The 25,415-nt window shown below is 36.6% G+C and overlaps 2 protein-coding genes across 2 annotated transcripts; one reads left to right on the top strand and one right to left on the bottom strand.

Annotated features, from left to right (window-relative positions):
• Nucleotides 1-5: 5 nt before the first annotated feature.
• On the bottom strand, nucleotides 6-21,362 carry LOC146957849 (uncharacterized). Its single transcript, XM_085751245.1, has 5 exons — nucleotides 21,148-21,362; nucleotides 15,111-16,047; nucleotides 14,530-15,005; nucleotides 5,315-5,752; nucleotides 6-771 (listed from the first exon to the last, which is right to left on the bottom strand). Exons 1-5 carry the CDS (start codon nucleotides 21,360-21,362, stop codon nucleotides 6-8), a joined length of 2,832 nt encoding a protein of 943 aa, XP_085607371.1.
• A 37-nt stretch (nucleotides 21,363-21,399) lies between these two features.
• Nucleotides 21,400-21,984, top strand: LOC146957848 (uncharacterized). The gene has a single exon (XM_085739425.1). It carries the CDS (start codon nucleotides 21,461-21,463, stop codon nucleotides 21,749-21,751), a length of 291 nt encoding a protein of 96 aa, XP_085595551.1. The 5' UTR covers nucleotides 21,400-21,460; the 3' UTR covers nucleotides 21,752-21,984.
• Nucleotides 21,985-25,415: the final 3,431 nt, after the last annotated feature.

Below are 25,415 nucleotides of genomic sequence, written 5' to 3'. Positions count from 1 at the left end.
GACAATCAATAACTCATATTTTCATTCAATAAAATAGAGTGAATACAAGATGGAATCGAATCAAAAACATGGTGACGAGCGTACAATTTTGACTCCCTAGCTAAGCCATGGGCGACATAATTTGCTTGTCTCCTAACAAAACTTATCTTAAAGTTTGAAAATTGTTGTAATAGAGACCTACACATGTTAATAATAGTGCCAAACTCAGATTGACTATTAGTTCTAACAAGTATGCTTTCAACCACTAGCTTACACTCTAGTTCAATTTGCACCTTTGATAGTCCCAATTGACCAAGCCAAAGAATTGCATCTTTTAGACCCATAGCCTCTGCCTCTGATGGGGGAGGAACACCATCATACCATTTTGTTGATGCTTTTATAAAATTACCATGAGAGTCCCGAATGCACATATTTGTGCCAAAGCTCCTTTGCTCCTCAAAAATGGCCGCATCAACGTTACATTTTAGATAGTCCGCGTCAGGTGGCTGCCACCGTGTCTGTTGTTGCTGCAGACGTTGTGCAGGTGATGTTGCCGCCATTACATCAGCAGGTGCTGCTGCTGCCATTGCATCAGCAGGTGTTGTTGCTGCTATTACGTCAACAGGTGCTGCTGGTGTACAATTTGCTGCCTGCCATTGAGCAAGTACTTCCCTCGCTAGCTGAACCGCCATCACAATTGGTTTTACATCACCTTCCCACACTTTGTCATTGCGACGACGCCATAAACACCACAACATCATTGCCATGTCATTCCTCATGTTACTTGTCAACCTGCATAATAAGGAAAAAATACAATCCGCAAAGCTCGCGGCTGAACCTGCAACCTCCTCAATTTTCCCCCATAAACCGGCAGCTTGCCACACTTTCTTTGCCTCTTCGCACCCTATAAATACATGTCAATCATTATCATAGTTCGTCTCACAATTGTTGGAACAAAATGTGTTTAACAATGAACCTTAAAGAGTTTTGATGATAACAAGGTATTAAAAATTGTAAATTGGACTAGCTAATATTTGTTCAAGTGTACAGGACCATAGTTAAAAATGTACATCATATAAAGGTTCTGAAGAACAAAAAGAGAGCTATGGACTAAAGAAAAGGAAGCTTGAAAGCATCTGAAAAGAAGTGCATCTGAAGTCATAAGTGCTACTGAAGAATGATGACGTCATCAGAAGCTGAAGATCGTCAGAAGCTGAAGATCATCAGAAGCTGAAAGTCATCAGAAGCTGAAGGTCATCAGAAGTTGAAGGTCAACAGAAGAGGATAGCCTTCAGAAGCGGATAGTCATCAGAAGCGGATAGTTCAGAAGCAACTTCATCAGAAACTGAAGCTCATCAGAAGCTGATTATCACCACAAGCTGAAGATTCAAAGATCAACACTTCAAAAGTTGTCTATTGGATTCAAAAACACTGCAGAAGACTAGTGGATGGTTGCAACGGTCATTTTGGTGAAGATTTGAAGGCTTTGGAACCTTATCTTCAAAAAGCGTTGACATTGTACTTTGTACGAACTGTACAACCACCTTCTCCACTACTATGTTTTGTGTCCACGCTACAGGACAAGAAAACAGCTCCAGAATAACAGCTTGCCTGCAAAGATGTTCCTTCACAATGGGAATGGATTTCAAATTGGTTCTTCATATGACAACAACCAAATCAGGCAAAAGATCATTGGTGAAAGATCAAGCTTCAACAATGACTCTTTGATGTGCTGGCAATTTCACAACGTCTCTTTCACACCTCTATATAAAGGAGTGAAGACTTAGAGATTTGGTAATGCTGAACGAAAGACTCACTGAAGGTGAGAAAAACACAAGAAGGGGGGTTGAATTGTGTTTTAGAAAAATTCTTCGTTTCTCCTAAAAACTGAACACACTGATCAGAAGCTAAGTGAGACAGCTTCTGAAGTGATAATCAGAATCTAAATGCAGCGGAATAAATTAGAGAGAGAGAGAAGAAGAACGACACAAAGCAATTATACTGGTTCCTTCCACAATCCGGAAGTAGTCCAGTCCCCCTTGCACTTCCAAGGAGATTTCACTATGAGTAATATCTGATTACAAATGCTCAAGCACACAAGCAAGAGACTTCCAATGCTCAAGCACACAAGCAAGAGACTTCCTTTGCTCAAGAACACAATCAAGAGACTTCCTGCTCAAGCACAACTGCAAGAGACTTCCTAACTAAACAAAATTACACAGAAAATTGTTTAAGGTTGAACACTTGATATACAATCAGAGGTGCTCACAATACAAATCAGATACAGACTCAATGGACTTAAGAATTTCTAAGATATGACTTTGAGACACAGAAATTCTAAGTGAATGCAGAACAATTTCAGCAGAGGTTTGGTACTTGTGAAAATCTTTGTGAGTCTTTCGTTCAGCGTTCTTGCATTACCAATTCTCTAGGTCTTCACTCCTTTATATAGAGGTGTGAAAGAGACGTTGTGAAATTGCCAGCACACCAAAGAGTCGTTGTTGAAGCTTGATCTTTCACCAATGATCTTTTGCCTGATTTGGTTGTTGTCCTATGAAGAACAAATTTGAAATCCATTCCTTATCCAAAGGAACATCTATGCAGGCAAGACCGTATTCTGGAGCTGTTTTCTTGTCTTGAAGTGCAGACACAAAACAGAGTAGTGGAGAACGTGGTTGTACAATTCGTACAAAGTACAATGTCAACGCTTTCGTCCAAATTGCAAACACACACCTTCAAACACCTTTGAAATGACCGTTGCAAGCTCCACTAATCCTTTGTTTGTGTTTTCGAATCCAATAGACAGCTTTTGCATTGATGATTCTTCAATTCTTGATTCTTTGCAAATCCAGTTGATATTCAGCTTCTGGTGAAATGGCTTCTGATGAGGCAGCTTCTGATGATGCAGCTTCTGATGATGCAGCTTCTGATGAGATGACTTCTGCAGCTTCTGATGATGCAGCTTTTGATGATGTGACTTCTGGACCTCTTGTCTTCAGGAGCACTATTCTTCAGGAGCAGCTTACTTCAGGAGCGCTATTTCTTCAGGAGCAGCTTGACTTCAGGAGCGCTTTTTCTTCAGGAGCAAGTTGCCTTCAGGAGCGTCCAAGCTTCAAATTTTTGTTGTTTCCATAGCTCTTTATTTGCTCATTCAGAACCAATGATGATGTAACTTTATAATTATGGTCCTGTACACTTGAACAAATATTAGCTAATCCAATTTACAATTTTTAATACCTTGTTATCATCAAAACTCTTTAAGGTTTATTGTTAAACACATTTTGTTCCAACAATCTCCCCCTTTTTGATGATGACAAACAAAAGTATTTAAAATTGATCAATTGTTGTTAATCTAATTAACAAGTTGACTTTGGGGTTCTGAGGTTTGTAAGCTCAGAATCTGAGGTTTGTAAGCTCAAACTCCCCCTGAGTCTGATAGTCTTTAAGGTGAGGTTTGTAAGCTCCCCCTAAGTTCTATCCAGGTTAATTAAATTCATTTTGCGCGCAATAATTATTATCAGAGCTTAAAAGCAAAATTGAATCATTGAAAGAATTAACTTATAGATAAGAAGAATGGTTCAATTAACTTTACTTGAATTTTGATACTCCTTCGTTCATTCATAGCTTATACCAATAAGGTAAAAAGATAGAAGTTTTTCAAAAATTTCAAATGCCATTAATGGGGCTCAGAGCCTTTAAATACTTGTCACATATACTCCCCCTTTTGTCATTATCAAAAAAAATTAAAATAAATCTAAGCACAAAAGACAAAAAGATATGAGAAAAACTCAAACGTGAGAGAGTATACTAAGCAATGAACTAAATAAATCAGAGCAAAAAATCATGTATATTCAATTGTCAGAAGCAGCTAAACAGTCAGAATCAGTAAGCATTCAGAAGCAAAAGAAATAAGACAAGATGATTTCAGAAGCAAGGACTAAGAAAATAAAACAAACAACAAACAAAGAAAAACACAAGGGTGTGCAACTAAGGGTTGGTTTGTTGTTGTTTCTTCATCTCTTCCATTTCTTCAATCTTCTTCTTCAACAATTCTTCAAGTTGTTGTTGCCTCTGAAGAAGAGCTTGTTCCCTTTCTTTAGCTTCTTGCTGCTGCTGTGCCATCTGTTTCTTCAGAAGCTTACACAGCCTTGCTTCTCTGGTCAAGTAATCTGTTTCAAAGAAGAAAGGCTGGTTTGCCAAGAGCAGTGTAGAGCTTCTTACTCTCAGACTCTGATTCACATGCTCCATTACCCTTCTGACTGAAGCTTGCTTGACTCTGATGCATTTGGCCTTGATTTCTTCAATAACCCCAGCTGCCCGGTTCTGAAGAGATACCCAGGAGTCTTCATATGCACCTGTGAGATCAATCGTCCTTCTTTGATCCACCAGATTGTGCATCTGACTCAAGATTGTCAGAAGCTCAGAATTGATATATCCAGATTCCAGGATGTTTGTGGGTGGATGTTCAAGGATTTCAAGATCAGAATCACTGATTTCTAAATCTTGAATAGGGTTAGGAACTGGAATGGTAAGGTGTGTTTGTGTGTTAGAAGATGAGGGCTGGTCAGAATCAATGTGTGTGGTGGAGGTTGAGGCTTGAACATAGACTAGAGAGATGTCAACATCCATGGGAGTTGGTTCAGGAGAGTGTTCAGGTAAAGGTTGAAATTCAGTTTCAGATGGTGGTTGTTGTGGTGAAGTTGTTGTTTGAGTGTTGAGTTGGGGGTCAGTGATGGCTATTGGTGATTGTGGGGGTGTTGTGGGTTTTTGTGGTTCAGGTGTTTGTTGATGAGGGTTTTCTGAAACAACATTTTCAGAAGCAGCTGCTTCTGGAGTTGTTTCAGAGGCTTTTTCTGAGGCTTTGTCTATGGGTAACTCACCTGAGTAGTGGAGAGCAAGATTGTCTAAGACAGAAGTGTCTTCTATTGGTTCAGGTGCTGATGGTGAAGAGGGTGAAGTGGGGATAGAGGTGACTGGAATCTGGATTACCTGATCTGCAGGGCCAGCTTCAGAAGTGATAGTACTAGGTGCTTTCAGAACCGCTTCTGAAGCTTTAACAGCCACTTCCTTGACTTCTTCAGACTTCTTCTTGAAAAATTCATCACAATTCTCCAGACCTGAAGCCTTGAGCCTTTGATCCCTCTCCAAATTGTATTGAGCTTCTTTCCTTTTTAATTCAGCTAGCATCTGAACAGCTTGCCCATCAGCTTCTTTCTCCATATCAGAAGTTACTTCAACCATTGGAGTGAAGGTTAGTTCAGATGCCTTCTTCTTGTGCTCATTTGCCTTTATCCCATCAAGAGCTTTATTCAGATGCTCTTCTGTGATGACTGACTCTGATCTGTCCTTGCTTCTTTTTATGGGAATAGAAGCAGCCCTAATTTTCTTCTTCTCCATTCTATCTGCTAACTTATCAGCAGCGTATTCCTTAGCCATCCTTTCCATGACTGGAGTTACTTCAAACATAGAGTTTTTCAACTCAAGAGGAGCTTTCTTCTTCTTCAACTTGGGATCAGCTTCTTCTTTCTCTAACTCGTCCAGAGCTTCATCCAACTTCTCTTTATGGTAGACAGTTTCAGTCTTTCCTCTCTTTCTCTTAACAACTTTCAGTTGCTTGACCTTATCAGCAGCAGCTCCAGGAGCACTTTTAACTTTCTTCACTTTAACAGGAGCAGCTTCATCCTGAGTGCTTGCATCTTCCTCCAAGATGTACTCAGCTACTAAATTGGCTAAGATTTCAGGGTTGCTTTCTTTAAAGATGGGAGGAAAGTCCCTGATTATCTCAGTCTCAGCAGTTGTCATCTCTAACCACTTCTCATCTTTAGGGGCTTCTTTGAAGAACTTCATAGAGTGTAAGCTCCTGCTACTGATAGTCCTTTCAGCAGTAGAGACTTTGAAACATTTATCAGAAGCACTCCTTGTCCTTTTTAAGAACTCCAGCACCCTTCCTTGATGAAAGATTTCAGACAGCAATCTTCCATAGGGTACTTGTTTTCTTTCTCTTGTAATGCTTTCGTTTATGGCCCAGCAGAGATGATCCATTACATATCTTGGGAAGTTTATCTTTTCCAAAATAGCCATGAAGTAAATTGCTAGCTTCTGTTGATTGTTGGGTTGGTCAGATCCTCCTGCTCTTTGAAAGAAGCAATCATTACTGAACTTCACCAACATCCTGTTGTGAATCTCCATTTCAGAAGGCTTTGCATCTTTCTTCCCACCCAAAAGAGTGTTGTAGTAACCTTGTAGCAGGACATCTTCCTTCCTGACTATTTCTTGGAATCTTCCCTCTGCATGACTTCTACAAGCTTTAGCTATAACTTCCTCAGTGATGGTTATAGGAATGCCCATCACTTCAGACCTTATTTCTAAGCTGTCAAATGATGTAGGATTCATATCCATGACCATTTTCCCTTTCTTTGACCCAGCTTGTTTGCTTACAACTTTTGCAGGCTTTTCATTGTACACTTCAGCTTTTAACCAAAAGTCCTTGACCAAATTCACATATGTTGGCCCATTTAGCATTCTGAAATACTCAGACAGCTCCTGTGTTTCTATTAAACCTTCCATGTTTACTTCGTACTTCTTGAGTGAAGTAAAATCCACTGGTGACTCTATTTGGACTATCAAGGATTCCCATGGAATATCCATAGTCTTTTCTTTGTAGATGGACCCAGATTCTGATACGCTTTGCTTGTTTGATGTAGATTCTGAAACTTTTGAGCTTGATGATGCCATTTGATGATTGACGAAGATTTGAAGAAGATGAAGATTTTTAGGGTTCTAAGGTTGAGAGAATGCGCTTACTTCGCAAACGGTTTGAGAGCAAATGTGTTTGTTGTGAGTGAGTAGTGTGTGAATTGACAAAGTGTTAAAAGTAAAACGATTGCAATTCAAAAGAGACAAACAAACATAACATTAATGACAAAATTGGGGGCGCGTGAAAAGTACTTTCATAGCTATTAAATCATCATTGCCCTTGTTAGTTATACACCAACACATACAGGCCACGTAAGAAGTTCACAGAGTAACTACCAAGTTAGTGGGCCAGAAGTTACTTTAACAAGTAACTCCCAACGTTTCCACTAATTCAACTATTCAGAAGCAACAAATCCAGCTTCTGGACTTCAGATGCTGATGTCATCATCAGAAGCGAGTTTTCCTCAGAACCTCAATAAAGAGCTTCTGATGGACTACCGCTTCTGAACTAACTTCAGAACCTAAAATCCTATTCAGGAGCAAGCAAACATTTAATCAGACACAAAGTGCATGTTCAAATTTTTCTTTATAAAATCAAATCTTTCAACAGTTAAAGGCTTAGTAAATATATCAGCCCATTGATTTTCAGTATCAATGAATTGTATATCTAAAATTCCTTTTTGAACATAATCTCTGATAAAGTGGTGTTTGATTTCAATGTGCTTAGCTCTTGAATGCAAAATTGGATTTTTAGACAAACAAATAGCAGCAGTATTATCACAATAAATGGGAATACTGTTAGCAGTTATCTGATAATCTTCCAACTGATGTTTCATCCAAAGTAGTTGTGTACAACAACTTGCAGCTGAAATGTATTCTGCTTCTGCTGTAGACATAGCAATAGTTGTTTGTCTTTTGCTAGCCCAGGATATAAGATTATCACCCAGAAATTGACAATTGCCACTGGTTGATTTTCTTTCAATCCTATCACCAGCATAATCAGCATCACAGAATCCAATTAGCTTATAATCTAAGGATTTCCTATAAAGGAGTCCAAGATTAGTTGTTCCCTTCAAATACCTGAAGATTCTCTTGACAGCAGTCATATGAGATTCTCTAGGATCTGATTGGAATCTTGCACACAAGCATACACTGAATAAAATATCTGGCCTAGATGCAGTGAGGTATAACAAAGAACCAATCATACCTCTATACAGCTTCTGATCTACTTTAGCTCCTTCATCTTCTTTGCTCAGGTTGCACGTAGGATGCATTGGAGTGTTCATCACTTTACAATCTTCAAGTTTGAACTTCTTCAGAAGCTCCTTTGTGTACTTTGATTGATGAACATAGACTCCATCTTTGCATTGATTGATTTGAATGCCAAGGAAGAACTTCAGCTCTCCCATCATGCTCATTTCAAATTCATCCTGCATTAACTCAGAAAATTCCTTGCAAAGAGATGCACTAGTAGAACCAAATATTATATCATCAACATATATTTGCACAACAAGAATATCTTTCCCAAGGGTCCTTCTGAAGAGTGTAGTGTCAACCTGTCCTCTCTTAAAATCATTTTTGATTAAGAAATTACTTAGTCTATCATACCAAGCTCTGGGAGCTTGTTTCAAGCCATATAGTGATTTCTTCAGTTTAAAAACATGGTCAGGATATTTAATATCCTCAAATCCAGGAGGTTGCTTAACATACACTTCTTCTTCTATGACACCATTGAGAAATGCACTCTTGACATCCATCTGATATAATATTATGCCATGATTAACTGCATAGGAAAGAAGTAACCTGATTGCTTCCAATCTTGCAACTGGAGCAAACGTTTCAGTGTAATCAATGCCTTCTTGTTGACTATACCCTTGTGCAACAAGCCTTGCTTTGTTTCTTGTTACTTCACCTTGCTCATTCAGCTTGTTTCTGAATACCCATTTTGTTCCAATAATGTTCTTGTGCTGAGGTTTGGGTACCAGATCCCACACATCATTTCTTTGAAATTGATTCAACTCTTCTTGCATAGCTAGGATCCATCCATCATCTGAAAGTGCTTCATCAACTGTTGTAGGTTCAATCATTGAGATTAGTCCAATCATTGACTCTTCTTGTCTGAAATGTGATCTTGTTCTTCTTGGACTATCTTTGTTTCCAATGATTAGCTCCTCAGGATGTGAAGACTTGTGTTTGAATGTGTTTCTGGGAGGATCTTCTTGATGTGAGCCATCTTGTGCTTCATCAGAAGCAGTTTCACCTTGCGCTTCTGATGTGGGTTCAGCTTCTGGACTATCTTCAGACTCAGCTATCTGATCAGGTTCTGGAGTAGCTTCAGGAACCTGTATCTCTGCAAAACTTTCACCTTGCTTTGAAGTTTTATCTTCAAGCTCCTTGTCATCAAATTTAACGTGCATAGATTCTTCAACACAGAGTGTTTCTGAATTATACACTCTGTATGCCTTTGACCTTTCAGAGTAACCTAAAAAGATTCCTCTTTGGGCCTTGGCATCAAATTTCTTTAGGTAGAGCTTGTTGTTCAGAATGTAACAAGTACATCCAAATTGATGAAAGTAAGAGATATTGGGTTTTCTTCCTTTAAAGAGTTCATATGCTGTTTTCTCCAAAATAGGTCTAATATAGATCCTGTTTTGAACATAGCATGCTGTATTCACTGCTTCTGCCCAAAAATGTTTTGGTAAATTGTTTTCATGAATCATGGTTCTGGCCATTTCTTGTAAAGTTCTATTCTTTCTCTCTACAACTCCATTTTGTTGTGGTGTTCTAGGAGAAGAGAATTCATGGAAAATTCCATGTTTTTCACAAAAAGCTTCAAATGGCTCATTTTCAAATTCTCCACCATGATCACTTCTGACTTTCAAAATTTTTGATTCTTTTTCAGATTGAATTTGAGTGCAGAAGCTACTGAATACATCACACGCAACATCTTTACTCTTTATGAATTTCACCCAAGTCCATCTGCTGTAATCATCAACAATGACTAATCCATATCTACTTCCATATAAGGATGCAGTACTCACTGGTCCAAATAAATCAATATGGAGTAATTCTAAAGGTCTTGAGGTTGAGACAATGTCTTTGGTTTTAAAAGATGATTTCACAATTTTCCCTCTCTGACATGCACCACAAAGTGCATCTGAATGATAGTCAATGTCTGGTAGCCCTTTCACAAGTTGTAACTTACTAAGCTTAGAGATTAACCTCCAGTTAGCATGTCCCAACCTTCTGTGCCACATCCATTTCTTATCATTCACTGATAGTAGGCAAATCACCTTCTGATCAGCCAGTTCAGAAAAATTGATTTTATAGACATTGTCAACTCTCTTTCCCTTGAACACAATGGATTTGTCTTCCTTGTTGATTACTGTACAGTTGGGTTTTTCAAAAAGCACATCATAACCATTATCACAAAATTGACTAATGCTCAAAAGGTTATGTTCAAGACCATCTACCAACCATACATTATTAATTGAGGTAGAGGAATTACCAATAGTTCCTGTACCTATGATCCTGCCTGACTGGTTGCCTCCAAATTTCACATTTCCTCCCTCTTTCATTGTTAGGCTGAGGAACATGGACTTGTCTCCTGTCATGTGTCTTGAGCAACCGCTGTCTAGGTACCATGATCTTTGCTTTGGCACTGCTCTTAGACATACCTGCATCATTGACATTTTTAGATTTAGGTACCCATTGTTCTATGGGTCCTGGAAGGTTAGTACTTAAGGCTTTACTCTTCACTTCTTGTACCTTGTGCTGTGAGTTGGGTTGCTTCTGATTAACCATCACCTTAGGTTTTGGTACTTCAGAAGCAGTAACTGTCTTCTTCTGAAACTTAGACTTCAGAACCCCAGATTTTGGTTTCACCAGACTCTGAGGAATAGGTTCTGATCTTTTCAGGATCCTAACCTTTGAAGTTTTGGAATCAGATTTGATCATAGCCTTTGACTTAGAGTTCTTTGGCTTTGAAGTAATCTTAGCCTTAGAACTAGAAGCTTCAGGTTCTGATTGAACAACAGTTTCCAACTCAGCCCCTTCTGGTACAAAGAATGTTTTCAGACCTTCCTTGATGCATTCACAACAAGACTTTAGATTGGTTTTCTCCAGTTTCACTTCTGGAAAACCAATTCCTCTGCCATTGTTCTTGTAAATGCTATAAATCATAGAAGCCACTCTGCTTCTGTCAATGCCAGATATAATGAAGTCTTCAAGAGCAATTTCATGATTACTTAAAGGTTTTTCATTACACTTTTCTTGTAGCTTCTGACATAAGAACCTGAGCTGGTCTTCATATGTTTTACACATGAAGTCAAAGCCCCTAAGTCCTTGTTCAGAAGCTTTCAGATCCAATAAAGTTGATTTTTGCTGTTGTACCAAATCAGCATATTTTTCTTTTAAATCCTTCAACTCATTGGTTCTTACTTCAAAATGTGTAAGAAGTTCTTTAAGTGACTCAACAAGTTCATCTCTGGGAATTTTGGAATATACCTCATTTTCATCTTCTGAGTCTGAATCTGACCCAGCTTCTGAAGTTGCTGTTGCTACCAACCCAACAGCTACCTTTGCATCTTCATCAGCTTCCTCTTTATCAGATCCAGATTCACTACCCAAATCATCCCAGGTTGCCATTAAACTCTGCTTAATCTGCTTCTTGAATTTGCTTGGTTTGAATGTAGACCTCTTTGACTTGTCCTTTGACTTTTCTCTTTGAAGATCAGGGCATTCAGCAATGAAGTGACCTGGCTTCTTACAGTTGAAGCATCCCTTCTGATCTTCTTTCCTTGAGCTTCTGGAGTTACCCCTTCTGGAGAGAAACTTTCTGTTCTTCTTGGCCAGATATTGAAGTCTGTTTGAGAGCATGGCCATTTCTGCAGCATCTGGTTCAGAATCTGAACTTGACTGTTCTTCCTCTTCAGATTCAACCACTTTGAGAGCTTTTGATGACTTGCCTTTGGATGGAAGAGCTATTGATTTACTCTTCTTAGTAGACTCATGTTCATTAAGACTTAACTCGTGAACTTTGAGAGAACTAACAAGATCTTCGACACTTAAAGTGTTTAAATCTTTAGCTTCCTCAATGGCAGTCACCTTCGGTCTCCATCTGGCAGGTAGGCTTCTGAGAATCTTGCTTACATGATCAGAAGCAACATAGCTCTTCTTTAGAATCTGTAGACCAGAAACTAAGGTTTGAAACCTTGAGTACATCTCCTCAATAGTTTCATCATCCTTCATTTTGAATAACTCATACTGATGTACAAGCAGGAGAGCCTTTGCTTCTTTGACCTTCTTGCTCCCTTCATAATTTGAACAGAGAGAAGCAAACATAGCTTTAGCAGTGGATTTGTCACTCATCTTCATGTATTCTGCTTTGGGTATGGCAGTGACAAGAGCTCCTCTGATAATATGATGCTTCTTGTAAAGTTTCCTCAGTTCTGGAGTATGTTTCTTTCTATCCACAGCAGCTCCTTCTTCATCAAGGACTAAACCACCAACGCCGTCTTCCAGAATATCCCACAATTCTTCATCTAGGCTCATGATGTAACTGTAAAAATTGGTCTTCCACCAAGAGAACTCTTCAGCATCTCCATTGAACTTTGGAACTTTTCCAACACTGGTTTTCTTACTATCACTATAATCATGTGAGACATGTTTATAGCTAGTATCACCAGGACCAGTAGGAGTAGGAGTAGACATGTTTTTCTCAGATCTTTGACTGTTGCACGGTTAAGTGATACACAACAGACCAAGGCTCTAGATACCAATTGAAGGTGAGAAAAACACAAGAAGGGGGGTTGAATTGTGTTTTAGAAAAATTCTTCGTTTCTCCTAAAAACTGAACACACTGATCAGAAGCTAAGTGAGACAGCTTCTGAAGTGATAATCAGAATCTAAATGCAGCGGAATAAATTAGAGAGAGAGAGAAGAAGAACGACACAAAGCAATTATACTGGTTCCTTCAACAATCCGGAAGTAGTCCAGTCCCCCTTGCACTTCCAAGGAGATTTCACTATGAGTAATATCTGATTACAAATGCTCAAGCACACAAGCAAGAGACTTCCAATGCTCAAGCACACAAGCAAGAGACTTCCTTTGCTCAAGAACACAATCAAGAGACTTCCTGCTCAAGCACAACTGCAAGAGACTTCCTAACTAAACAAAATTACACAGAAAATTGTTTAAGGTTGAACACTTGATATACAATCAGAGGTGCTCACAATACAAATCAGATACAGACTCAATGGACTTAAGAATTTCTAAGATATGACTTTGAGACACAGAAATTCTAAGTGAATGCAGAACAATTTCAGCAGAGGTTTGGTACTTGTGAAAATCTTTGTGAGTCTTTCGTTCAGCGTTCTTGCATTACCAATTCTCTAGGTCTTCACTCCTTTATATAGAGGTGTGAAAGAGACGTTGTGAAATTGCCAGCACACCAAAGAGTCGTTGTTGAAGCTTGATCTTTCACCAATGATCTTTTGCCTGATTTGGTTGTTGTCCTATGAAGAACAAATTTGAAATCCATTCCTTATCCAAAGGAACATCTATGCAGGCGAGACCGTATTCTGGAGCTGTTTTCTTGTCTTGAAGTGCAGACACAAAACAGAGTAGTGGAGAACGTGGTTGTACAATTCGTACAAAGTACAATGTCAACGCTTTCGTCCAAATTGCAAACACACACCTTCAAACACCTTTGAAATGACCGTTGCAAGCTCCACTAATCCTTTGTTTGTGTTTTCGAATCCAATAGACAGCTTTTGCATTGATGATTCTTCAATTCTTGATTCTTTGCAAATCCAGTTGATATTCAGCTTCTGGTGAAATGGCTTCTGATGAGGCAGCTTCTGATGATGCAGCTTCTGATGATGCAGCTTCTGATGAGATGACTTCTGCAGCTTCTGATGATGCAGCTTCTGATGATGTGACTTCTGGACCTCTTGTCTTCAGGAGCACTATTCTTCAGGAGCAGCTTACTTCAGGAGCGCTATTTCTTCAGGAGCAGCTTGACTTCAGGAGCGCTTTTTCTTCAGGAGCAAGTTGCCTTCAGGAGCGTCCAAGCTTCAAATTTTTGTTGTTTCCATAGCTCTTTATTTGCTCATTCAGAACCAATGATGATGTAACTTTATAATTATGGTCCTGTACACTTGAACAAATATTAGCTAATCCAATTTACAATTTTTAATACCTTGTTATCATCAAAACTCTTTAAGGTTTATTGTTAAACACATTTTGTTCCAACACTCACAACATTTTTACAAGTGCCAAACCTCTGCTGAAATTGTTCTGCATTCACTTAGAATTTTTGTGTCTCAAAGTCATATCTTAGAAATTCTTAAGTTATTGAGTTTGTATCTGATTTGTATTGTGAGCACCTCTGATTGTATATCAAGTGTTCAACCTTAAACAATTTTCTGTGTAATTTTGTTTAGTTAGAAGTCTCTTGCAGTTGTGCTTGAGCAGGGAAGTCTCTTGATTGTGTTCTTGAGCATAGGAAGACTCTTGCAAAGTGTGCTTGAGCAAAGGAAGTCTCTTGCAGGTGTGCTTGAGCAATTGTAATCAGATATTACTCTTAGTGAAATCTCCTTGGAAGTGCAAGGGGGACTGGACTACTTCCGGTTTGTGGAAGGAACCAGTATAATTGCTTTGTGTCTTTCTTCTTCTCTCTCTCTGTTTCATTCCGCTGCGTTCAGATTCAAATTATCACTTCAGAAGTTGTTTCACTTAGCTTCTGATCAGTGTGTTCAGTTTTAGGAGAAACGAAGAATTTTTTAAAACACAATTCAACCCCCCTTCTTGTGTTTTTCTCACCTTCAACAATGAGGACAACTATCCGTGCACGGAACACCTTTGTCTTGAAGTCTCATCCGGGTAGGAAGAACACCTCTTAATGCCCTCCATAAAAACACTTTTACCCTTTGCGGTAACTTCAATTTCCAGACGATATTCCAATCCCCTGGTATCCTATACTCCTCGTTATCAACAAGAGTTTCCATTGCATACCTATATGCCGACTTCACCGTGTAATGTCCTTGTTGGCTGAATTTCCATATACGTTTATCTTCCCCTTCCATATTCACCAGCACCATTTTTGCAATTGCTTCTCTATCATGATTATTGAACAGCCCATTAATCACATTCCAATTCCAACTTACACCATTCGGCTCTATCAAATCTGACACCTTCAGATTTTCCATTCCTTGAACTATAGCGCTTGAAACATACGAACTGCCATCTGTCCTCAACCACGGATCTTTCCAAACTGCAATATTCTCACCATTTCCAATGTGCCACCTTTGACCGCTTCTAACTAATACCTATGAAGCAAAAATACTACGCCAAATATAGCTTGGGTTATGGCCTAGACGGGCCCCTAAATAATCAGTCTTTGGAAAATATTTAGCTTTGTAGATGCGAGTAACAATAGTATCTTGGTTAGTTAAGAGTTTCCAACCTTGCTTCCCTAGCATAGCCAAGTTAAAGCCAAATAAGTGTCTGAACCCCATACCTCTGTACTCCTTTCGCATTGTGAGTTTGTCCCAACCGAGCCAATTAATCCCTCTACCTTGCCGTCTATTCGAACCCCACCAAAAAGAATTAATCTTCCTCTGGATCTCTTCTCCCAAAGTTGTTAGTAGCAGAAAAGTGCTCATACAATATGTAGGAATTGATTGTGCTACCGATTTTATTAAAACCTCTCTCCCCGTTTTTGATAAGTGCTTGCCAGACCATTGTTGTATTTTCCTCCAAACTCTATCCCTTAAGTAGCTGAACATTGCCTTTTTATTGCGACCAACCATCGATGGCATTCCAAGATACTTCCCGTTTCCCAAATTTGCTGAAACTTGCAATAAATTCTTTATGGCTTCTCTATCTGCTTCTGAGGTGTTTTTACTGAAAAATATCTCTGATTTTTGAAAATTGATAGCTTGCCCTGATACTGATTCATACACCTGCAATACTTCCTTTATTTTTGTACATTCCCTGATGCTTGCCCTGCAAAATAAGAAACAGTCGTCAACAAATAAAAGGTGTGTCAGAAGTGGAGCTCCCCGACACACCTTCACACCATGAATATCACCTCTCGCTTCTGCTCGTCGTAGTAAAGCCGACAATCCCTCCGCACACAATATAAAAAGATAAGGTGACAAAGGATCACCCTGCCTCAGACCTCTCTTTGGGTTAATTGGTCCCACACTCTCTCCATTAACAAGCACTTGATAATTAACACTTTCCATACACATAGACATCCAATTTATCCATTTATCATGAAAACCCATTTTACTCATCACCTTCTTCACATAATCCCACGCAACTCTATCATACGCCTTACTAATATCAATCTTCAACGCTACTAACCTATCAAAGTTGACAATGAGAAAAATTGAACCTTAATATTTGAGAGGAGGAACCCACTAAACTTTGTGATTATTAATTCATCTTCGAGAAACCAAACCTACAAATCTCAGGGACGATTCTTGTGTACCCAATAATTAGGTCCACCTTTCATTTCTTTTCTTTTTCTTTTTTGTCAAGTAGTCTAGTTGTTAGAAATTCACTTCTTAAGGTGAAAGTAAGGTGTCCGGGTTCGAACTTCAACCCTTGCGCCACAAGGACTCATTTCTTTCTTAATTATCTATGAGATATAAATAAGTGGCCAACAAATTCATATCAATAAAAAAAACTCAATAAAATCTGAATCAAAGTGTTCAACAACAATAAAGGTAATATAGATAAATTGTTCTCGTAAACATTAAGGGTGGCGATGAGCTAGTCGGCAAGTGTAACAAATGTGTAATCAGGTAAGAATATTTATAAAGATTCATCTCCATAAGGATTGTTGTTTCTATTCGACAATTGATCAATAGTTAATCTAAAAAGTAAATTGGGGGGATTTCAAGAGTTGTTTTGCAAAAAAAATAAAATAAGACTTAGATCATAATGAGGATAGACGATTAGGTTTTCGGAATCCCGCTATGTTCTTTTTTTGGTGATACTTTTTCCTCAATAATAACAATTTGACACCTATGTTCATGGGAGTTTAATACAAAAATAGACCAAGACCAACTTCTTTGCTCAAGGTTTTGTTTATCTAAAGAGCAATGTTATTTCTTCTGATAGATATTGTCCTGAATGGCTAGAGATAATCAATTGTCCAATGAAATTTCTTTCTGACAACAATTCAAGGGAGATGGTGGGGTATAATTTAGAGAAAATATTGAGTACATGTTATCTCGTGAATCTATCGGGTTACATAGCAATAGTCTTATCTAAAATAGAACACTAATTTCTTATGTGACACTATTTTAGCAAAAGTTTTATTGATTGTTAAACTATCCGCCACATTAATTAATTTGCTATGGCCAAATAAATTAGAGATAAAATAATCATATTTAAAAAACGTCTTGACCAAGATGAGTTTAAATGCAAATCCTCTCTACTTAGAGTTATTAGATTTTGTTCTAAATCAACCAATTGCATAAATTTATTCTCTAAATGAGAGTTATAAAATTGGATGTGGAGACTTTGAATTGACATGATGGCCAAGAATGATAACCGTAGAAATGTCTCATTGGCCTATGCTTATGTCCCCGTCCTTGTCAAGCATAACAGTAATTACCTTGACTAAACGTTTCTAGCTTGATGGGGAAGTTTTGACCAAGAGTTGATGTTAAGTGGGTTGAAGATTTTATCTAATGAAAATCTCAAATCCTTCCTCCTCGTGTAGAGCTTGTGTTAAGAAGGGTAACAAGAAAACACAGGTTGGAATTTCTTACAGCTCAAAATTATATTCCGTGACCGTGACATAGGACAAAACGGAAATGGTCAAATCAAACATACATTGTTTGTGTTAGCCGTCTCTCTTGTTGGTTCAAACTATGAACGATCTTAGTATCCATGAAAAGGCATTTGGTGATAATATTTATTCTATACTCGTTATAAAAGCCAAAAGGTTATAGAAGGCTTTCTCTTTTCCAATTTGTCATTTCATATGTGAATTTTTGTACTAGTATTTAATTAGTTGACAGTGGGCCAGGACAAGCGTGTGCAGTCAAGCTTGGTCAGCCGTCTTTGGTCCAATGTTGAATCATACCAAGCTGCCCTAATAATGGCTGCCACCACGAATTCAACATTCTTGAGAAAACATAAAATATTAACGAGATAAAATGCTGATTGTGTTTTTTAAACTATCCAGATAGAATTAAACAAACTTAACATGTTAGAATATCAAAAGATCAATGTTTTTTTCTTTAAGGGTGTGTTTGGTTTAAAAGAGAAATTGTGAAGAGAGAAATAGGTGAGAGAGAAGTTGTGAAGAGAGAAATAGGTGAGAGAGAAATAGAGTAGATTTGATGTATTATTTGGTAGAAGAGAAAAACAGGAGAAATGGAGAAGAGAGAAGTACTTACTATTATTGAAAGGACTAAAACATCCCTACAAAAATCTCATCAAATTTAATTTGTTTCATAATTCAATTTTTTTTTGTTACATTCAATTAATTAATTTAATTTAACTAATTAATGAAATTTTTGATCAAATAAATTAATGTTTTTAGTCAAATTAATGATTTTTTTTGTTACAAATAAATTAATGAATTTAATTTTTAGAAATCAATTAAATTCCGTTTAATTGAAGCTGAGAGTTGTTCTTTGCTGCGATCTCTCGCTACTGGATGAGAATAATTTTTGAAGCTTTAAAAAAATTCCTTTGAAGTTTAATTGAGGCTTTAAAAAAATTCCTTTGAAGTTTAATTGAAGCTTTAAAAAAATTCGTTTTAGAATATCATCAATTGCTTCATGTTCACAAGTACAGTTGCCTCAATTAAATTCATCCACGTGAAGTAACAATTGAAGGAAAGGGTAAAATTGGAACAACAAAGATTAGAAACTTCTCTCTCCCCTTTCTTTTCTATTTTGGAGAGAAGATAAAAAGTGGTGGGCCCCACTGTTTTTTAATCTCTCTTCTCTATTTCTCCTCATTCCAAACAAGAGAAAACTACTATCTCTTCTTTATTTCTCTCTTCTTTCTTTCTCTCTTCCTTATTTCTCTTCAACCAAACACAGTATAAAGGAATTAAAAGATCAATGTTGTTGACGTAACATGAAGAACATTTGAAGCCAAGTTACGGTAGACTATAAAAGTCATATACACTATATATAAAATTTCTAGTTTGTACCTGTGGTATTAGTACTTTTATTTGAGTATAATATACTTTTACTATATATGCACATTGTCGTAATATCCTCCCTCCTTCCTTTCCATTTCCATTGTTGGAAAATTAAAGCAAGTGGACCCAAAATCTACCTTGTTTGCATCTTCAAATTTGAAACCTAGCCTCCTTCATAAATTAATCGATCCAAACACTGACTTCAAATTACGACGGCCAAGAGTTGCTCTAAATGTCAGTTCCATGACCCTTTCAAAAATAATGCTTACCAATTTGCCGTGTGTATAAAACTCAATTTGAAATTTTGATTATTTTTTTTAATCTAAAATGTATTGTCATGCAGGATGTACTGCTTTTTATATTATAAAAAAAAAAACAGGTTACAATGTTACATTATACTAATGTAAAAAAAAAAAAAACTTAATATATTATGTAGTAAACAGAAATTAACTTATAAATACAATGTCAAAAACCTAAATTTAAGAAAAAAAAACCTAAAAAAAAACTTATAAATACAATGTCAGTGATAAATTATTTTATACATGTATCTACACATAATTTAATAAACATGATAAATCACATAGTTTTTTGACACACTAGTCGGACGGATAAAAAAGACTTACATTTAGTTTTCATTGATTTGGAGAAGGAGTATGATAGAGTTTCTAGAGAGATTTTGTGGAAAGCCCTAGAGAAGAAAGGGGTTAGGATTGCCTATATCAAAGCTATCAAGGATATGTATGTGGGGCTGCCGAAGATTTTCCCATAACAATAGGATTGCACCAAGGGTCAACCTTAAGTCCTCATCTTTTTACTTTAGTTTTGGATGTACTGACGGAACACATCCAAGAGTTAGCACCGAGATGTATGCTTTTTGCAAATGATGTAGTCTTGCTTAGTGAGTCGAGGGAGCAATTGAATGGGAGGCTAGAAACCTGGAGGTAAGTCTTAGAAAAGCGTATGGTTTCCACTTGAGTAGAAGCAAAACGGAGTATATAAATAGTAACTTCAACAAAAGGAGAAGTAGGTCTACCTTGGAGGTGAAAGTTGGAGATCATATCATACCCCAAGTTACACGATTTAAATAACTTGGGTCGATAGTACAAAATGGCGGAGAGATAGAAGTAGATGTAAGCCATCATATTCAAGTTGGGTGGTTGAAATGGAGAAGCGCCTCGGGTATTTTGTGCAATAAGAAAATACCACTTAAGTTGAAAGGAAATTTCTATCGGACAGCAGTCAGACCGTCTATGTTGTATGGTACGGAGTGCTGGGCGGTTAAGAGTCAACACGAGAATCAAGTAAGTGTAGCAGAGATGAGGATGTTGCGCTGAATGAGTGGTAATACTAGACATGATAGGATTAGGAATGACACCAGTAGAGAGAGAGAGAGAGAGAGAGTGGGGGTAGCACCTATAGTATAAAATTTGTAGAGAGAAGATATGTAGATGTTGTCGTAAGAGTATATCAAATGGAGGAGAGTCAAGTTAAAAGAGGTAGAGGAAGACAACAGAAAACTATTAGAGAAAATATTAGAAAAGATTTAGAGGTCAATGAGTTTGATCCAAATTTGGTTTATGATAGAACACTATGGCGTAATTTGATCCATGTAGTCTGCCCCACTTAGTGGGATAAGGCTTGGTTTTTGTTGTTGTTGATTATAAAATTGATTTTCACACACAAATTTATAGTTAAGCTCAATTTTACAATAATATATTCAAGCACAAATTACTATACTTTCAACTCACTTTTTGTATGAATCAAACTTTAAATAATCAATTCATTCAAAATCAATTTTTATCACCACAAAACCAAACAACTGCTCCTAATTATTTAAGGAATCATCATGTGTAGTTTATGTTGGTCGGGACGTCGTAGAAATGTGCTAGACACTCTCTCATCGAAGGTGACGTTTGTTGCATTATTTGAGTCAATGAGGATAGTCTATAGTAAAGGCTTTGACTGTGCTGTGTTTGAGAGTGATTCTCAAATTTTAGTGAATGTTGTTTACATTAATAATTGAGGCTCGCTGTAATGCTATTGTTTATAGTATTGTTTCTAATAGGGTAAAATATGCTTTTCGTCCCTGTAATTATAGGGCATTTGAATTTTCGTCCCTGAGCTTACTAATCCTCCCATCTTGTCCCTGTAATTATTAATCATTTGAATTTTCGTCCTAATCTCATTTGATTACTGACGTGGCATGTCATTAGTGGATGAATCAACAAATATCATGTAAATTGACCTTTTTGCCCTTATTGTTTCCAAACATGTGCAAATTACCAACTTACCCCCATCTTCTTCCCTCATTCTCCTTCTCTTCTTCCTCTCCCCTTCCCTTTCCCTTTCCCTTTCCTTCCGTTTCACAACTACCACCACCCACCCACCCACCCACACCCATTTCCACCTCACTGTTACGATTTTTTCTTCTTCCCTTCTTCTTCATCATTGCGACTTCTTCCAAATTTCCTTCATGCTTCATAACAACAAACCCAAAATCCTTCATTCATTCTTTTAACCCAAATCCTATTTCCATTATTCCTTCATTCTTTCAATCCAAATTCGAAGGCGACAGAATCGAATCAAATCGAATTTGCGATAACGATGGCATTGAACAGCGGTCTCAGATCTGCTGCGAAGCTAATTGCTTCTTCTGAATCCTCCATCTCCAAATCAGTGAGTAGAGGATTTCATTCAACTGGTGTGAAGAGGATGGGAGGCGGACATGGCCATAGCGAGCCAGAGTATATGCATGCATATCACATGTACAACTTGGACAAAATGAAGTATCAGGGTTTGAAAATGTCTCTTGCTGTGTTCACAGCTTTCAGCATTGGTGTTGCAGTTCCTGTGTATGCAGTCATTTTCCAGCAAAAGAAGACAACATCTGGCTGATTCATCTTATACTCCATTTGTAACAATAATCAGGTGGATTTGGGGATCCTAGACTAGCATATTGGTTTTGGTTATTATTGTCGTATTACTTTGAACTTTGTTCATGTTTAATTTTCATATGGATTTTCCATATATCTCTTGTAATAATCAATTTCTCTGTATTGCCAAATATTTGTGCTTGGACATTTTTATGTATTGAAAGGAAATATAGACTTGGAATGTCCTGTTTTTCAGGTGGTGGTTCTTCAGTAGTTTGATGAAGCTGGTTATTGCAGGTTTGCAATCAACCCCTCATTTGTTTCATTCCATGCAATTTGATTCCAAAGAGTACCAAAAAAAAAAAATCATTCTTTCAATCCAACCTGATGGTTTTTGCTGCTGCTGTGTGGTCTTCGTTACACTCCTTCTCCTCCTCCACCATTGTCGACCACGGATTCCGGCGGATTCGAATTTGTGCGAATTTAATTCTGGAAACATGGGATTTAATTCGATTTTGTGCGAACTAGAGCTTCACCGCACGAAAAATTGCTCCGGCAGCCGTACCGGTGACCAAGCTTCATTAAGGGTATTGCTTTGTGAAGATGAAAGAAGAGGGAAGATGAAGACAGGGGTAGTTTGGTCTTTTTGCACATGTCCAGATTCATTAAGGGTAAAAATGTATTTGCAACTGTGTCTTGCTGACGTGTCCTGACACAAACCCAATCACTACTTGCCACATAGGCGTCACATTGCTAATCTGTGTCCACCTCATCAAAAAAATCTAATTAGGACTGATTCTCAAATGATTAATAATTACAGGGACAAGATGGGAGGATCAGTAAGCTCAGGGACGAAAATTCAAATGCCCTATAATTACAGGGACGAAAAACATATTTTACCCTTTCTAATATGTTGACACATTTAAGTTTTGAAGTTAAATTAATTAGACGACATATAAATATGATTGTTCTTTTTTTTTTTTGAATAATATAAATATGATTGTTCATAACATTTCGATAGTGGTAATTTTTTGAACTAGTTTATGTACTATAAACGGATATTAAAAGCCAAACAATGAAATGGTTCTCAACAAAACAATGAAATGGTTGTGATAGTCGAAATCAAAAGATGGTATGCCGCTTTCAACTACCAAAACACTTAGGCTCTGTTTGGTAAAAATAAGCTATAAGCTAGCTGATAGCTGATAAGCTAGCTGATAGCTGAAAAGCTAGCTTATAGCTGATGACTAATAGCTGATAGCTTATAGCTGAAAAGCTCGCTTATTAAAAATAATGTGTTTGGTAAAATTAGCTGTTGACGTGACTGATAAATATAAAATGACATAAATGGACAAGTATTTTTTTATTTTTTTATAAATTATATACACATTTTGTTTACTTATTTATTTAATTTTAAATATTTGAATTTATTTTAAATTACTTTCATTTCCAAAGTGATAAATGTTTTTTATGAATTCAATTAATATTTTTTATTTAACTAAAATGGTTTTACTATTCGTTGTAGATTTTATTTAAAACTATATATTATATTATATTATATGAATTGAAAGCAAGTTAAAAGAACAAAGAAAATATATGGTAGTAACGTGCAAGTGGCTTTGCACCAAAAAATTGGTAGTTTCTTTTTTTTAAAGATATAAAAAGTGGGTAGTTACATATGAATATGGGTAGTTTTTTCTTATTAAAAAAATAATAAATAAAATTAATAAGGTTAAAATTGGAAGATAATATAAAAAGCTATCAGTTATAAGTTCAAAAGCTACTTGAAATAGCTTCTCAAAAAAAGCTATAAGCTCGTGAGAAAAGCTTGTTACCAAACACATCATGTTTTCATCCAACAAGCTTATAAGCTAATCCAACAAGCTATAAGCTAGCTTCTCGTAGTTACCAAACACAGCCTTAAGCTTAATTCTATCGCATAAAATTTATAAGTTTTTCTCTGTGGCGAATAAATTTTATTTATGAAATGAATTAAGTTTGACTTTTTTTTTAGAATTAAGTTTGACTTGTTAAAAAAAGAATTCATCTTGCGCTATAGATTTCCTCATCACGACGTCATTCTGTAGGAAGGAAGGACCACTCATCGACATCGTTCCGTTCCGTGTTGAAGAGTTTGTCATGAAATCACTGTTCATTTTCTTTAGTATGCGATGGCTATACGCGCAATAAACGTTAGACAGAATTAATAATTCCATAAATTAACACACTAAACAAAATCATCTCTTATCCCCTCCCTAAGAAAAATATCGTAAGAGATTAAATTATTATTTATACTTGTTTATCGAAGTAAAATACAATTTTGGTTTCTATATTTTATAACATTAACGAATTTGGTTCTAATTTCAAAATGTTAAGCAACTTCTTATTTGCATCTAGAGTTGATTTACATTGTGACAAATGAGATATTTTTTTTAATAAATTAAACTAATCCAATAAAATTGACATTTGAATGAATTAAATTTAAGGTCTCAAATCAATACCAACAGACTGATCTATGTGGGTCGACAGATAAAATGTTTATACAACAAAAGTTAAATGCAAAGCCGAAATCACTATCCGAGTTGTTTTCTTTTTCTTTTAGTTAAATAATTGATTTTCACACATTTTTAATTTTTTTTTGTTTGTTTTATGACTTTGTCATCTTAGCACGATTCTGCTTGTTTTGATTTGTCGTTTTGTGTGGTGTGTTTATTAGATTCAGGTTGAAAGATTAGTTTTGATCAAGTGTAGATCTAATCAATGACTTTGACGTTGTCAACGTTGCAGATCCGAAGATAGGAGTATTTAGAAGGTTTGAATATAGTCATATTTGTAAGCATGTGTACTCTATTGTTGTATGTTATCAATAAGGATGTTGTGAATTTGTTCAAAGATTCATCTATTTTGTTTTTAGCAACTTTAAATTTATATGGTATCGATGTATTCTATCAATTTGAATGAATAAATAACCTTAGTTTTTGTCAAACAAATAAAAAATAAGATTATCTCAAGACGATTGCACTTATATGGAGAAGCAAGAAAAACTAAAAATAGGATTTGAATCCAATTATGAAAAGAAAAAAAAAAGAAGATTATACAATTGATTTTTTTTTTAAAGAAGATTATTTGATTGATCTCACTCTCCATTTAAATGCACTAGATTCTCTTCTAATTAAATAAGTGAAGATTATATGATTGATCTCACTCTCCATTAAAGAAAATTATACCACAATTTTTTTATCAATATACTACAATCTCCTATCAACTGAGCTATATTCGGGACACATACGATTGTCAACTCTCTACATATTTTTTTTTGTGGTGGTCAGACTTTGAACTCTAGACCTTACATATATTATGCATTGTCTCTAACAACTGGGGAACAACTCTGTACATTTTTTTTGGTGGTGGTAACTCTCTACATCCTTAGACCATCCACAATGGTGGTGTTTAACCTACTTTGCACCATATTAAATAGGCACATAATAAAAAGTATTCCAAGACACATCCACTTTTCTTGAAGGATTCTACATGAAAAACTACCAGTAAAAAATGATATGTTTAAAAAAGGAATAAGTAGTAATTCATTGTGTGTTCTTTGTGGGGAACATAATGAGACAATTTCACACCTCTTTATGAAGTGTTATTAGTCAAAGCAGATATGGTTTGCTTCCTCTTTAGGTGTT

The sequence above is a fragment of the Medicago sativa genome, chromosome 1 (assembly GCF_051527215.1).
Source record: "Medicago sativa cultivar Bolivia chromosome 1, Bolivia_mono, whole genome shotgun sequence".
NCBI classification, from domain to species: domain Eukaryota; kingdom Viridiplantae; phylum Streptophyta; class Magnoliopsida; order Fabales; family Fabaceae; genus Medicago; species Medicago sativa.
Note: the sequence above shows the minus strand (reverse complement) of the source record. Positions and strands in the feature narration are given on the sequence as shown.